The following is a 16,671-nucleotide window of genomic DNA, read 5'->3' on the forward strand; positions in this document are numbered from 1 at the left end:
TATTTAAAAGAAAAACAATTAAACCTAAAATCACTTTCATCCCATTAATTGTTATCACCCCACCACCATCTGCCTCCCCTGCTGGCTGGGAGGAGGGGAGAAGGGGAAGTGGAGTGTTGACAGCCAGGAGCCAGGTGCATAGTTGTCAGTGGAGGGGTCAGAATGGACTCAGGATTATAAAAGATGTTGCTTAAGTTTTTCGCTTATAAAATGCCACTGACTTGACTTAGCAGAATATAACTTGCATTGCTAGATTTCTTACAAGATGGCGATTAATTTGAGTATAAGCATACCAGAGTTTGCACTAGACATAAAAATGTTAGTAATTAACTTAGTACATTTTAGTACAGGTTGAGATAATTTATGCATTGTGGTTGCAGATGTGAAGCTTCGTGACATCACTAGTATATAATGCATCTCCATATGTCCTGGTTTATTCACTGATCAGTTGTCTAAGTGCAATAGTAGCCGAATCGAGCTATCATGTATCAATTAATTTTAAAATAAAAATCATAAAGTCAAATGTTATAAGACAATACAGTACCCTATAGTTTAGTAGTGCTGTATAAGTGTCTTGACATATCGACTCACTCTTCCCACCCACGCACCAACCATGTGAGGATGCGGCTAAACATGGTGCAATCTTTGATAACGCTGGGAACCTTTGTCCCCAGGCCCGGAGCAGAAAGGTTTGGGGTGTTTTATATCATTATTTAGCTTTTTGATACATTTAGTACACTTGCCATAGGCTGAAGTAGGTTTTACTGTATTAAGTACCTGAGGTGTGAGCATATTAACGGAATTAATCTTCATAAGCAAACTACTAGTTCATTAAATCGAGTGAATGCTGCCTAAAGTGCCTAAGAGAAAATAGACATCACACTCCAGCAGTCCCACCAGTGGTTCATCATGAATGTTGACTGCTGGGTCATCAACCTCAGAGAGTGAGTCAGCCCATTCTCCATTGCACTTGTTCCAGAGTTAGTCAATGCCATTTTCCTCAGATACCTAACTCTGCCAAATCAGCTTAGAAGTTCCACAAGTGTTTATGTCCCCCGACAATGAATAAACAATCACCCCAGTGTAAATACTGTAGTCTACATAATAATAGTTTATACAGAACAGTAAGTTAATCTAGTAAACTAGTACTGTACATAGTGTAATGTAATTATAAGTGAAAATAGTGTTAAGTGCCCCCAGTGCTGCCTTGGAACAAATTGCCTCCTACAGTTGCCATTTATGTACACAGTACTGGGAAGTACATCACAATAAGTTGTTACAGTACGTATTTTTATACAGTATGTCAAAATTTAAACGTTTTAACCTAACCTAACCATACTTTAAACTAACCTAAATCTGGGACTGTAAAGTTATCCCTCGTTTAACAATCGTTCACTTAACGATTTTTCAGTTTAGTGATCTTCGACTCAATGGGAAAAATTCAGGAGGAAGTCAGAAAAACTGGGGATTCTGTGCTCCAAGTGTGCATCATTGCAATACTCTAGTGTGACTTAGAAATGAAGAAAATATATATTATATTTTCTTCATTTCAGTCCGAAAATCTTGAGTGCTCGTGGATTGGGTTGGTCCGGATTCTCGGGCAGTACTTTTAAAATTCAAATTTAAGGAGGAATAAAGAAGAGATGAACAGGTAAATTTTGATAGTTTATTCATTAGCAAATACTCAGACAAGGCTGTGAATTCTAGAATTTTATTCTTTGCCTTTTTTATGTCGTAAATTGTAGACTTTCCGATGTCGTATGTTTCCATTAGAACAGTATTGCTCACACCACGTTCTAGTTTCCTAATTATTTCAAGTTTGTCACTCAATTTCAACATGTTTTTCTTCCTCTTCACACAACGAAGTTTATCTACTTTAGGAGCGATTATTATGGGCTTGTAAATACGTATGCTATATATGGTAAATGAAAAGAGTAGGACACAAAATTACATACGATGTCACAGTTTGATTGCTCGTTTTAAAATGGCGACCGCGTGGTCGCTTGTTGTCGCTGTGCAGCTGTGGCGCTCACGCATGAGCACACACACACAAAAGCCTGCTAAATCTAAAGTTTGAGAGTTTTCGAAAAGTCCGGGTTCTCAGGTGGTCCGGATTTCTGGCATCCGGATTTTTGGACATTAAAAGTACAGTGAACCCTCGATGATCTGGACTAAAAGGGGAGACCACCTGTCTGAAAAAGCAGATTGTTTGAATCTTCCGGCAACTGTACTAAATGTATAAAAGCGATAAATAATGATGTAAAATACACCAAAAATACAGTACATATTATCCTACCACTGGGGTTAGTTATACAGGCTTTTCCTGTGAAAAAGTCATCATTTTGAACAACATTAATGTATATGTACTACACTAAAGGACTAAAAATTTTATCTCTTGTGCAAACTATGAGATGTTTATACTCAAATTATTTGCTATCTTGCAAGGATTCCAGCAATACAAGTTATATTCTGCTATGTTTAGCCTGTAACATTTTATAAGATATTTATAAGATAAAAACTTTAAGCCTAAAACTACCTTCACCCTGTTTTGGGAATGCTTCTTAGCCCAGAACCCCCAAATTTTTTGTCTGGATCTTCTGAAATCGGGAATTACAGGGTCCGAATCTTTGAGGGTTCATTGTATACAGTATGAACGTATGTACTGACAAAATTGTAAAAAGTACTGTATTTTGTTACTTAAGTTGTTTTTTTGTTTTTTATGGGGATTAGCTCACCAGGGCACAGGTCACTGACCCACATCAGGGCCAGGGGGGCGAAAATGTAATAGTAATAGTAATAGTAATAATAATAATAATAATAATAATAATAATAATAATAATAATAATAATAATAATAATAATAATAATAATAATAATAATAATAATAATAATAATAATAATAATAATAATTCATAGTAAATAAAATTTATAATAAAAATACATAAATTAAAAATAAAATAATGAAATAATAATAATAAAGAACCATAAAGAAATACAATAATTAAAAAAAAATCAATAGTCAGAAACATTACAGTACAGTATTACCTCGCTTTACGCGGTTTCACTCTCCTCAATTTCTCATTTACACGGTGCCTCGCCAGAACCGAACTTTCACTTTCCGCGGTGCATCTACTCATATACACGGGAAGCGGCGCGGGCAGGATGCGCACAAGGTCGCCCAGTCATCAAAACATTACCGAGTTCTTCACCCACCACCCACCACAGCCGGCCTAAGTCAGTGATAGTGATAGTGAGGATATGGACTTTGAGGGGTTTGACAAAGAGGCCCTGCAAGCCTATGTGGTGGATAGTGATACAATTGATACAAGTGATACAGGTGAGGGCCAATAATCTGCCCTCTGCCTCGGAACCAACCCCCCATCCCTGTGTGCCCAGCCATCTTTTCTACTAATGTGTGTTAAAAAAACTAATATTATTGATATTTCTCTTAATTATTAATTGTGTGTGCATACCATCATAAAGTTAAGATAATATTTTTACTACAACATAGTTGTGTGTCGTCAAAAAGTGGAGTTTGGGGTCAGGCCAGTCTCTATTGGAATTAATCCCATATGTTCTGTTGTTCACTTTACGCGGTTTTCACTTTACGCGGTACCCTGTGGGTTCAATTGACCGAGTAAATCGGGGTACTACTGTATATGTATGTTGTGTTGTCAACGTAAGAGGAACAATTGAAACCATACTTAAGTAAAAGTACTAAAATATTTGAGTACCTTTTAAAAAGTAAATACTGTACCCAAAAATTTTACCCGAGTATAGTATAGTACAGTACAGTACTCAAGTAAATTTATTTAGTTATTTTACAACTCTGTGTACTGAGGCAATGAGCCAAGTTGTAGCTATGGCCAGCCAGCCCCCTCAACCATGTGAAGTCACAGCATAAAGGCAGCAGGCTTGCTGAACTGGGAATGGGGAACCAAATAACAAAACAAAACAGAAAAACCTGAGTATTGCTACTGTAGCACAAATTCAGAAGGACTAAATTTTGTTTATGGTTTCTGAAGAGAAAGCCCACTGCTTTGTTCCTGAGAAGTGTTTTTTTTTCTGGAATACATTGGTACTAGAGCATAATGCATTTTTCCTTATGTTTGAACTAGCTATTTGTTAGGGCTCAAAAATAAATACAGTATTACCCCGCTTTACACGGTTTCACTTTCCGCGATTTCTCATTTACGCGGTACCTTGCCAGAACCGGACTTTCACTTTCCGCGGTGCATCTACTCATATATGCGGTGAAGTATAATTTCTTTTTTTTTTATTTAGCTCATAAAATTCATACAAATTACCCGGCCAGAATATAATTTACATTGCTGGAATTCTTACAATATGATGATCATTTTGAATATAAACATCATGGATTTTGCATTAGACATACAAATTTTAGTTCTAATGTAATAATTTGGTTTACACAAAGCAAATATTTTATCATTTGTGCAAAATATATGAAGTTTACATTCAAAAGATTCCCTGACCTGCAAGGAATCCAGAAATGTCAATTATATTATCCTAACTTTTGTCTGAGGTATTATTTATTACTAAACGTTAAAATCTAGTGTTTTCACCCAAACATTTCTCAGAGAGGTAGGAGCTAGTGAGCTGGGAAGAGGGGGTACTACTGTATTACTGATTAATGCATTTAATTTTTCATAAACTCTATGCCTCTATTTCTTCATCTTCTTGTTTGGAGAGTTTCTGTTTGAAGGTGGTGTCTTGCTTTTACCTGAGGGATAAAAAAGAATAGATGAAATTCAACACAAGTTCCAGCTTTCAGCAGAGATCAGAAAAATAAATTATATCACATTGATTCAATAATGCTAAGTAATGGTAAAAATGAAGGAATGATCCTGAAATTCCATTTAATAATCAAAGGAGGATCAATCAATTCTGTACAGGAAGTAAGTCTACAGGATTTAAATCCCAATCTCCAGAGCCCCAACTTGTGTGTCTGGGATAAAAGATTGGGAAAAAATTGGAAGCTGGATTATCATTCACCTTCATACAGGACAGGATACCTATTGGAAAGTAAGTACTGTATACCCTAAAAACGAAAACGGCTGAATAGTTTTTGTTGTTGAGCATAAACAATTTTCTTGACACTGGCTAGAGTATGTTGGCAAGAGGACTAACATAATTTCATCTCACTTCAGTATAATACCCCAAAAACAAGAGGAATGGGTGCCAAGTTGTTCACTCTTTACTTGGTTATAAAATATGATTGCTGGATTAGTCCCTAATGGGAAGGAGGTGGCCAAAGTGGCTGACTCTCAAACCATAAGGGCAGGCACTTGCTAAGAGAATGTGAAATGTTTGCCTTACTTCAAGTTACATACGTATAAAAAAAAAATTATAACCCTTTTGGTAGTATGAGAGAGGTCATTTATCCAACATTCCAAAAACCAAATACAGTACAGTATATCCTAAAACCAAGTATTTTGAATGGATCCTACTGTAAGTATGAAGGCATATAAATCTGGGCACAGTTATTCCTCTGTTTATGAAAGGGAGGCATTCCTACAAATTGTTTTTGGACACTGAGATTTTCTATACAGTACTGTGATTTTTTTTTTCATTAATTTAAAGCAAAAAATTAGGAATGTGTTCTGAGCAGTCTTCCCAACCCCTTTCCTACCCTAAAAATAATTAAACTCCTTTTATAAAACTACTGTAAAAGAAGGTACTCTCTCTAGAACAAATGGCTCCCAGTCCTGGCTGCGAAAATGCCAGCAACCTTTAAAACTATCCTTAGACATTCTTGGTTACATCCAGGGTGTCATCCGCAAATAATCGAGGTCCGAGAATTAAATGTCCTTTGAATTGTCAGGGCACGCTGTACTGCATTGCCATTAGGCAACCATTTCACGAAGGACACAGTTGACAGGAGTGCGCTACCCGCTCCCATAGACTTGGGCTAAATCCCATGAACGTAAGAAATGTTTATTCTCCTATAAACAATATTTTTGACCTTATGATAATAATTTATTTATTTTTGTTTTGTTTTTATTTTTGCACATTCTGTATGAAAGACAGTGTGTGCATGTAACAGTATAAAAAAAAAAATATATATATATATACTGTGTATATATATATATATCTTGATAAAATCACACGGGAAAAGGGAAACAACGGAGCACCTTAGCTTTCGTCTTTATTCAAGACATCTTCAGAAGCAACTGAAGATGTCTTGAATCAAGACGAAAGCTAAGGTGCTCCGTTGTTTCCCTTTTCCCGTGTGATTGTATCAAGATTTATCTTATCCACGTTTTCATTGTGGATCTACATGAAATATATACTGTATATAAATACAGTGGGGTATGCTATAACGAACGTAATTGGTTCCAGAACCTCGTTCGTTATAGCATTCGTTAGTTATAGGATTAATCCGTTCCAGGCCCCCAAATACAACCGCTTAACACTGAACAAATTCTGTGGAAAATGTAAAAAATACGGTACTTTATCTTACCTTAGTGTTATTCAGCATGCAGGTACCCCTAAACACTGGCACATCACTATCACTTCCACTGGGAGTCTTGGCTTTAAGGTCCTCAAACAATTGTTTAGCCTTCTCACAAATTATAGCTTCACTAATGTTACCACCTGCCATTTCTTTCTCCTTTATCCCCACTAAGAGTAAATTTTCCATCTCTTCAATCACATTACACCTTGCTTTGCTAAGTCTAAAGATTCCCTTAGCCACTTGCACAGTTTTTAACTCCTCTTTATTCTTCAAAATCGTACATATAGTCGATTTAGCCATCCCATATTCATCACTAAGTTTCGCAATGCTTCTTCCATTCTCACGTTTCTTTATAATTTCTTTCTTAGTTTCAAGGGTTATTAGCTTTCTCACTCGCTTTGGACGACTCATTGTTACAATTGTATACTTGTATAACAAAATAGTTATACAAATAACGCGAATTTCCACATCAAAAGACGAAATTTCAACAATAACAGTGGTGCACTGGCTACACAATGAGACAAAGATGGCGCCTGACGCTCTTGTTGTGGGTCGCGGTACAACAATATTCATGCGCCAGGCGAAATAGTCCGGTATTCATCCGCGTTCGTTGTAGGAGTTAGTTCGTATAGGAATATTCGTAGTAGGATCCGTTTATAGCATACCTGTATATATATATATATATATATATATATATATATATATATATATATATATATATATATATATATATATATATATATATATATATATATATATATATATATATATATATATATATATATATATATATATATATATATATATATATATATATATATATATATATATATATATATATATATATATATATATATATATATATATATATATATATATATATATATATATATATATATATATATATATCCAAAACTACAAGTTGAAAAAGAACAAGAAGCAGCTAAGAGCTTGGCCTGGTAGGAGAGGCTGAGATCCCCGACACCACACCTTCCTCCCACTCCCCTTTTTGCCATGATCCAAAGTTAACTCCAGTGGATGTTTTTGACCTTATGATAATCATTTCTTTTAGTTTTTTTTATTTACACATTCTGTATGGACGATTGCTTGTGCATGTAACAGTAAAACTAAATAAGTAAATAAATAAATATGATGTTGCTAGCAAGAGGTTGGCACACACCACTATGATATATTTTGTAACTACAAGAATACAGTACAGTACTTTTGTATTTGACTATGGGAACTTATGAAAATTTGATGAGAAATTTTTCAATATTTTATATAAATCTTAAGTTTTATATAAAAATTATGAGTAAATAAAAGTAAATTTTTTTTTTCATATGAACACTTCATAATCATATGCAGTACAGTGCAAATAAACATTTGGGGCAACCAGACAAGCACTAAGCAGATCAAGATGCATATCAGGACAAAGCCCCAAGAATAATTAGCCTACCATAATCAGTATCAATTATTGCTAAGCAACTGGATGCAGGGGCGTGGTGCCTTTGTCCATAATATACAATATTTAATAACATAATTAAGCTCAATGAGGCCCTATTTAGGGTGGCAGGAAGTTTAAACACATTGCAACATTTTATAACAAAAACATACCTTTGTGTATGGCTAAATCATAAAAATTTAATTACAGGTAATAAATATTCATGACTGTAGTCCAAATATTCCTTAAGTTTCAAATTCTAAGTTTGGCCACTTTTTACAAAATCACAGAGAACAAGCACTGCCACACATAAAATCAGCTGACAACTATCTACATCAAGAGTGTGGGTGGCAGTATTTTCATACAAGGTGACAGTGAGTATTTTTTTGTATCTTCCTTTACTGCTTATCTAGTATCAAGGGTGCCAGTTTTCTGGACATCTGAGGTTCTGCCTTACCATAATATAGTAATAATAATACAGGTTGTACCTCTCTAGTCTGGCAACCTCGGGACCTGACCGGTGCCGGACCATGGAAATTTCCGGACCATGGAAATTCACCCTTTTCCTGGATAGATAGTGACTTGTGCTTACGCTTGGAAGCACTCGCACCACTTTCTCTGCTTCATGGTCTCTTTGAAGACATATTGAAGGGTTAAATGTCGTACAGTAGCTTCTCATATTTCGCGAGTTTTTAATTCGACGTTTTCTATTTGAACACAAAAAACCAACACATTTAAAAATTTCGACGGCGCAAACTCGAATTTCGACGGGTTTGAACGGCCCACCAACCTTCAGATGACATGCACAATCCTGTAAACAGCGTCATTTCTCTTATGTCAAAGAGATTCATTATTGTTTATTACTGAAAGTCTTTTTCATTGAATTAATGTTTGTGTGTGCAAAATGAGCAATACAATTCATTAATAATACGTAGAATATTAAAACACGAGGAAATGAGACAGCATTGTTTTCGTTGATTACAAAACCAGTGATTGACTGGTTCTACGTATAAAACTGAAGAAAATAAGACCCTGGTTGTAGCTGTAGTAAAATTAATATGGTTGTTTTAAGTAATATTATTTAATGTTAATAAATGGAACAATAGAAGTAGCTAACGATAATGGTAAAGAAAAAAAGAGAGATTGCGTATGTAAGTGCGCACACGTGAAAACATATCATCATTACTTTACATAAGAATATGAAAGCAACACTTATTTGCTGTTCATATATATTTTAATTAATGTTTCTGAATTTGTTTTTATTGAATTAATGTTTGTGTGCAAAATTAACAATACAATTTATTAATAATACGTGGAATATTAAAACACACGAGGAGACAAGACGGCTGCCAGCATTGTTTTTGTTAAAGCTTACAAAACCAGTGACTGATTGGTTCTACATATAAAACTGAAAAAATAAGACCCTGATTGTAGCTGTAGTAAAATTAATGTAAAAAAATTAATATGGTTGTTTGAAGTACCTGTAATGTTATTATGTTAATAAATGGAACAATTTAAGTAGCTAACCATTAATGGTAAAAAAAAGAAGTGAGACTGCGCGTATGTAAGTGTGCACATGTGAAAACATATCATCATTGCTCTACATAAGAATATGAAAGAAACACTTATCTACTGCTCATATATATTGAAGGGTTAAATGTTGTACTCTGTACAGACAAGCAGAGAGAGAGAGAGAGCAGCCGAACTGCCGGATGTAAACAAACCTTAATTTCCCGCGGCTTTGTTGTTGTTTTTTTTCACGGTGATTAGCCCACCCGGGCGTAGGTCACTGACCCACATTGGGGCCTGAGGGGCATAAATTTAATACTCCTGTAATAATAATAATAATTCAGATAAGTAAAAAAAAAAAAGAAAAAAAAAGCTGCCTATCTACCTATTGGACAAACTAAAATCGTTCCGGACCACAGAATGCCGGACTAGAGAGGTACAACCTGTAATAATATCTTACCAGCAGCGTAAGCCTTACTCATACGCTCCAAGTTCTGTTTTCTGGCAATGTCATGGTCAACAATGGGTTTTGGGTAGTCCTGGCCAATGATGCAGCCAGCTGCTTTCTGGGTGGACAAGGGTGCCTTCCAGGGCTCGTAGATGTAGTTGTCAGGGTACTTGCTCAGCTGAGGCAAGTACTTCCTGAAATGTATTAAAAGCCTAGTGTGACTAACTTTGACTAAAAAATACATAAAATAGTTAAAAGAATGTACAGAAAACTTTTGATAACGCTGCATTCAATATCTCTGAATTTTATATACAGTAATTTGAAACCTGTATGGTCTCGGAATTTATTTCAAAATAACTCGAGAAATGCTAAATTCTATAAAGTTATCTGGGCATATTTGGCCACATGGGTAACACTGACCACTCTGCACTCCAAGTTTGGTCAGTCTGGTGTTTGTTATTGTTGAAGTCAGGAGTGTGCTGGCTCACTCCATCCAGTAAATGGACGTGAGAAGGGAAGGTGCTGTAGCACCCTAATACTTTGGGTATAAAGTACTATACTACATTGCACCGCAGAGTATCTAGGGCACCATAATTAATATTCATCACACCCTGGTAAAATTTGGTTCCTGCGGTACTAACTCAGTAACATCCAGCAACCTCCCCCATGCATGTCCGGCCAGCTACTGTATGCAGAATGTCTTGGCAACGATTTTGTAGGGCTAATGCATTGTATACCTCCCATACAGTGGAACGTGTTATAGCCATCAATAGTTCGCACGTCAAAATCAGCGCTGTCAAAAACAAACTCCGAGAAACCTCTTTCCATAACTTCTGGGGACTGTTGCATGACGGCTAAGGCTTCATACAGAGCTGTTTCTTTGTATGAGGCGCAAATGCCCACCTTTGACAAAATATCAAACATCAGCTTTGATTCACAATATGAATCTGCGACAGAAAAGATCGTGGCCTAACAGCAGAAATAATGTTGTGAGCTATGACATCACATTTTTTTCCAGTTGTTCTATATCCCTACTCTTTTCCCTTTTATGATGACATCTTTCAGAAATGTATGAAGGGACACAGGGATCACTTTTCTTACATCATTGAGGTCTGCTGGTGGTGAGTACTTGTCATCCTTATACACCTGTGATCGGATATCTTCCCTTATAATGGCTGCTGCTGTCCGAATTATTCTCAAACGCTCTTCATTTTCATTTCTTTCCTTAGTGTAACAGGTACCAAATAAAACTGCATCATGAGTGTCACAAAAACAGACCATAGTAGGTTTATACGCAACATCAGAAAAATTATATTGTCATCATAGTTCTCTATTAATTTCTTCTTTAATGTCACTTCTGCCTGCATATATTCGTCCATTAACTGCATTAATTCCTGTAATGAAAATTAGCAGTCATCACTGTCTTCACTGAAAGAACACACTTGGGCAAATGCTGATGCAAGGTCTTTTATCGGTGGTTGGCCTCTTTTCACATTTGCCAACATGCTTTGCAAAAAGGATGAATTACAGTTTTCATGATATACAGCTTCTTCAGCGACCAAGCAAGATACACCACATATTCGACTGCCTACTTCTTTTTCCCAAGAATCACCCCCGTTCATTCGCTTTCTCCAGAACCTTTTCTTTGAAGCCTTAAGTCCTAACTTTCCAAATTTTCCACTGCCTATGTACAGGTTTCTTCTTTTCTGAATCTCTATTACATACTTCTGAAGAAAAAAAGCAGCAACTCCTGAAATCAAATGCAGAAATTGCAAATCTCAATTTTCCTTTCACCGGAGAAGCTGTCAAACTTCCATTTTCTGTAGTACCTTTCAATCACTTCTTTACCTTGGCTTTAATTGTACCTTCCCTTGTGTATTCCTTCCTATGGTTTTCATGTACTCTTACTGTTTGCCTGTCTTTCCACAGAGTCCATTTCCCATCTTCTTACAGTTCACTGACTCTAGTTATTGTCGGAAGACCTCTCTTGACAGAGACTACACAGCCTGTGGAGAGGCTTTCATCATATAAAGGACATACAGTGACCCCTCGTTTAACGAACACCTCGGTTAACGTAATTTCGATTAACGAACTGCCTTCCATAAGGATCTTCAATTCGGTTAACGAAAAAAAATTCGCTTAACGAACTTCTTACAAACCGACCTCAACATGTTTTCGCTTGCACTGACCAGGCAACCAGCTTTAGTATCAGTCCGCCAATACATTAATCGGTTCTAGGGCTTAAATTCCTTACTATTTTTGTAAATATCAAGAAGTTTATACTATTCAATAATTTTAAAAGTTTAATATTCAATTTTTTAGTCATTTTAACAATTATTGAACAAAATTGAAGGTAAAGTGACTAGTTTAATGCGCGGCATCCAGCCTCTTAACACAGCAAACAGGCGTCAGTCTCTCTCTGTTTTCACTGGAGGTAACATCTTGCTTGAGACTCTCTTCAACTAAACGCTTTTTTTCTGTGTTTCCAAGCAAATTATTGGTCATTTTGAAATATATTTTATATATTGACAATATATAATGCAGTGCAGCGTTGATTTAAAGAAAATAATCTTGAATTAAACCAGAGAGCTAAAATTTTATGGGTGAAATGGCACCATGGGGTGACTTCTCTTCCACCCCAATGCCTTCTCTTCTTCCTTCTCCTCCACCCCCATTCTAAACCCCATCATCATCATCATCATCCAGGAGCCTTCTACATACACACCTCAAAGTAAGTGAACTTTTCTACCATTTTTGTTGAATTTAGGAAATTTTCGGTGAGCTGGAACCAATTACCCAAAAACCCATTGAAACAATGGTTTCGGTTAACGAACGACCTTCTGGAACGGATTGAGTTCGTTAACCGAGGGGCCACTGTAGTTCTTCCATTTTCAGCAAGATTTTTCAAACTGTTTGTAATTAAATATCACTTTATTGTTCACCACATAACATACAGAATTCTTCCATTTTAAGTATACATTAAGTCCTCGCTTAACGTTGTCCCGTTAACGTTGTTTCGGTACTACGTCGCTGAACTTAAGAGACTGGGACGGTGATCCGCTACTACTCTCTCTTGGCTCGGCACGCTGCCCTCACTCGCGAAACGTCACAGCGTCCCCAGCGATGCCAAGCCATTCTCTGTTACGACTTCACATCATTCATGTGTACTTAAGTGTCTTTGCTCTAAAATTGTACTATAACTATTCAAAATGGCTTCCAAACGCCCATTTGCTACTGATGCAAGTGTAGTGAAGAGGCAACGTAAGACCATTACCCTTGCTACGAAAATGGATGTATTAACCCGATTTGAAAAATGGGAACGTGTTGTGGACATAGTCGCTGTGCTTGTTCTAACCCCCACAACAGGATGTACTATCCAGACCAATGCTGACAAGATTAAGGTTAGTGCTGGAGGTTAGTGCTGGAGACATCACTGTATATATCATTTCAGTAAGGTTGGCCATTTCACATTAGTAACTGAAAAATAGAAAAGCAAAAGTGACATTTTATTCTTGTTTCTTTTTTCCCCACTGGAACATTAAACAGTGTCAAAATTAAAGGCCACGGCCTTATGTCGGACTATGAAAGCTGCGGCTAGCCCGCCCAGTTCGAAATATTGCTGAAGGGTGTCATAACTTTTCATTTGCAAATAAGCAATACATGCTTTGCAAATATCGAATAGAGGTGTTAAAATATCAAATGCAGATAAGCTGGGTTGCAAATAGCGAGGTATTCCTGTATATCATGTTCTTCAAATGACATTTTGTTATCATCTACCATTTCCCTGTCCTCTTCCTTCTCTAACCTCTTAAAATTAAATTTGCTTATTTTCATCCTTCATATTGTATACGGTACTTTTGGCTTCTTTCTACTGTTTTAATTCATGTAAAACATGAAGTCTATTTTGATTTGTAAAATTAACATTTATATTTGAAAAATGTTAATGAATATTGTTCTACTTTTTAAGTACAGTGGTCCCTCGGTTAACGAACGGTTCGGTTAACGAAATTTCGGTTAATGAATTACCTTCCATAAGAATCTTCAATTCGGTTAACGAACGAAAAATCTATTAACGAAATCCTTATGAACATCGCGTTTTGTTGTGAGCATCAGCTGATGGGCTAGTCTGCCAATTCAGTAATCTGTTCTATGTTTACATTCGTTTCCAGTGGAGTAAAATATCAATAAAGTTGTGCTCTTTAATATTTTTGCATTTTTTATATTAAAATTATTAAGTCATTTTAACATTTATTTAACATATTGATAATATATACAGTACAGGGAACTAGTTTTTTGTGCACCCATCAGCAGCTTGACTCAGCCACAAGGCATCAGTTGGGCTTTGAAAACAGTGGAGTGAACATCTATTTTGTTAGTGTCTTGAATATTTGTTTAATTTGTCATTGAAATTATTGGTCATTCTGAAATTTAGTTAACATATTGATAATATACAGCGCAGTGCAGTGTTGATTTAAAGAAAATAATATTGAATTACACCTAGTGAACTTAAAATTTTATTGTTGAAATGATTGCATCAAGCATGGGTCCCCTGAAAGGTGATTTCTCCTCCATCCCCACTTCCTTCTCTTCTCCCCCAACCCCACTTCTAATTCCCATCATCATCATCAACCAGGAACCTTCTACATCACACCTCAAAGTAAGTGTACTTACTGCATTTTTTTTTTACTTTGTACGTACTTTTCGGTGAGCTGGAACCAATTACCCAATATCCCATTGAAACAATGGATTCGATTAACCAAATTTTCGCTTAACGAACGACCTTCTGAAACGAATTGTGTTCGTTAACCGAGGGACCACTGTACAATACTGTAGATACATTTTCAATGGAATGAAGAATGAGTCACAAGGTAAAATGATCTGACATCAAGATTAGAACTCATTAAGACTGGGGCACATTAGGATTGAAGCCTATTAGAAATGGAACCCATTGTGGAAAGAGTATACAGTACACTCTCTCCTCAACTTCAACGGGGTTCCGGACCGACGACCAGGTCGTAAGTCAAATTGGTCGTAAATCGAAAAGGCGAAAATAATACAAAGAAAATCTAAAATGGGTGTCTCTTTTTCTTCTCAGTACAACGAGAACTCTCACTTTTACACTTGCCAGCCATTTTAAAGGGAATTACAAACGAAAATTTTGTCAATACACAGCGCGATCACTAAAGTTGGGGCTAGAAAATCCCTAATTTGAAAAATATTTTATACGACTGCGGCGGTCGTATGTCCGGGTGGTCGTAAGTCGAGTAGGTCGTAAGTCGAGTAGGCCGTAAGTCGAGGAGTACCTGTATTAGCAATGAGTCCCATCAAGATTAGTGTCCAACCAATTGAAAAATTAATCTAAGTTGTCCAAACATTCCTTGACATAAATATGGCTTTAAAATGTAGGAGGAAGAAAGAGGGAGAGTACTGCCATGGCAATAAGTTTATTACACTGGAATTTCCATTGTTTCGACATAATAATTAGTCTGGTAAAGTGACATACTACAGTACTGACTTTTTAAACAAGGGAATCATATAAGATCTTCCCAGAAGTAAATCACATGTGCAAGTTCAGTACAGTACAGTATTAGCAAAGTAGAGATTAAAAAAATAACAAAAACCATACAGAACTATAATTATATCAAACTGATCACATACCGTATATACTCGCCATGTTTGTCAGTATGTTTGCCAAATGCAATAGGACTGTAAACACGGAAGTATTGGTGAAAGAAAGCTGATGCAGAGAGCCACATCCAATTTCCAGCATTAAGGGACCAGTCAGCATCAAGCAGCAGCTCCTCAAACACCTGGTAAACAAGGATAAGATGATCATAGTTAAATGACATGGATTTTCCTAATTGATTCTCTAAGTATTGTTTCCATAAACACAAAAAGCACACGATACTCTAAAGTAAACAATTCAATAATATGAGCAGAACTTTTAAATTCCTGCATATCTGAATCAGACTAGCTCATCAGGAACTTTGTTTAGCCTTTAACAGAGTAGCAAGCAGACCCTCATCGCTATACAACTCTCAATATTATTATTGACAGACTGAGCTGAAATGCAAAATGCCCAATTCAGGAAGCACAGAGGAAACAAATAATGCTTACTATTGATGTACCATCAAGAACTATGCACATTCTACGAAGATGGTAAATTTGGCTTAAAAAAATCACCTCAACAAAATTAAACCAAAGCAAAAAATTGTGTGGCAAGTTTATTCTCACCATCATCACTACCATTTTAAAGTCATTTTCCACACCTAATATAGCTCCACAAAAACTTAAACGCAAGGAACATGTAACATCGACTAATGTTGGATGCCGTTTAAGGGTTATTTCCCATTATGAATACAGAAGAACTAGATAATGTTGAAACCCTGAGGGCTGAAGAAAGGGAAGAGTTGAATTTTAGAAACGTAAGATTATGGTTATGGGATTCAAGTCACATGAAATAACATGGGATTCATCCTAGTGACAGTTCAGCTTGAACACTTTTTGAAGCAACAGTTGGATCATGGTTGAGATGTCACACTCACTGTTTTTGTTGTAAAAATGTTCAACTTTACTCTTGTAAATACTGGTAACACTGTAAAAAAGAAAGGATGTACAGTCCCCACATAAAAGTATCGTTAGTCATGTGGTCGATGTGATTCGAGGCTTTCTGAGCACTGTTACTCGACCTGTTTCTCAAGGGTTGGTAGTTCTACATCAGCAACCTTTGAGCATGAATGATGCAGTACTATATATATGTTTTCAAACAATACATACATTAATATAGCTTAATGGCTTG

The 16,671-nt window shown here is 36.2% G+C and overlaps 1 protein-coding gene across 5 annotated transcripts in view; it reads right to left on the reverse strand.

Annotated features, from left to right (window-relative positions):
- Positions 1-4,604: 4,604 nt before the first annotated feature.
- The window catches only part of LOC121877411 (cryptochrome-2-like), a 43,624-nt gene continuing 31,557 nt past the window's right edge, over positions 4,605-16,671 (reverse strand). For all 5 annotated transcript variants that reach the window (XM_042383179.1, XM_042383203.1, XM_042383194.1 and 2 more), the window contains 3 exons: positions 15,531-15,682; positions 9,885-10,066; positions 4,605-4,740 (listed from right to left, as the gene is read on the reverse strand). In XM_042383179.1, the coding sequence (XP_042239113.1) occupies positions 4,682-4,740; positions 9,885-10,066; positions 15,531-15,682 (393 nt within the window). In that variant the 3' untranslated portion in view covers positions 4,605-4,681. The remainder of the gene's footprint in view (positions 4,741-9,884; positions 10,067-15,530; positions 15,683-16,671) is intronic.

Source organism: Homarus americanus, unplaced genomic scaffold (genome assembly GCF_018991925.1).
Source record: "Homarus americanus isolate GMGI-L3 unplaced genomic scaffold, GMGI_Hamer_2.0 scaffold33468, whole genome shotgun sequence".
NCBI lineage: Eukaryota > Metazoa > Arthropoda > Malacostraca > Decapoda > Nephropidae > Homarus > Homarus americanus.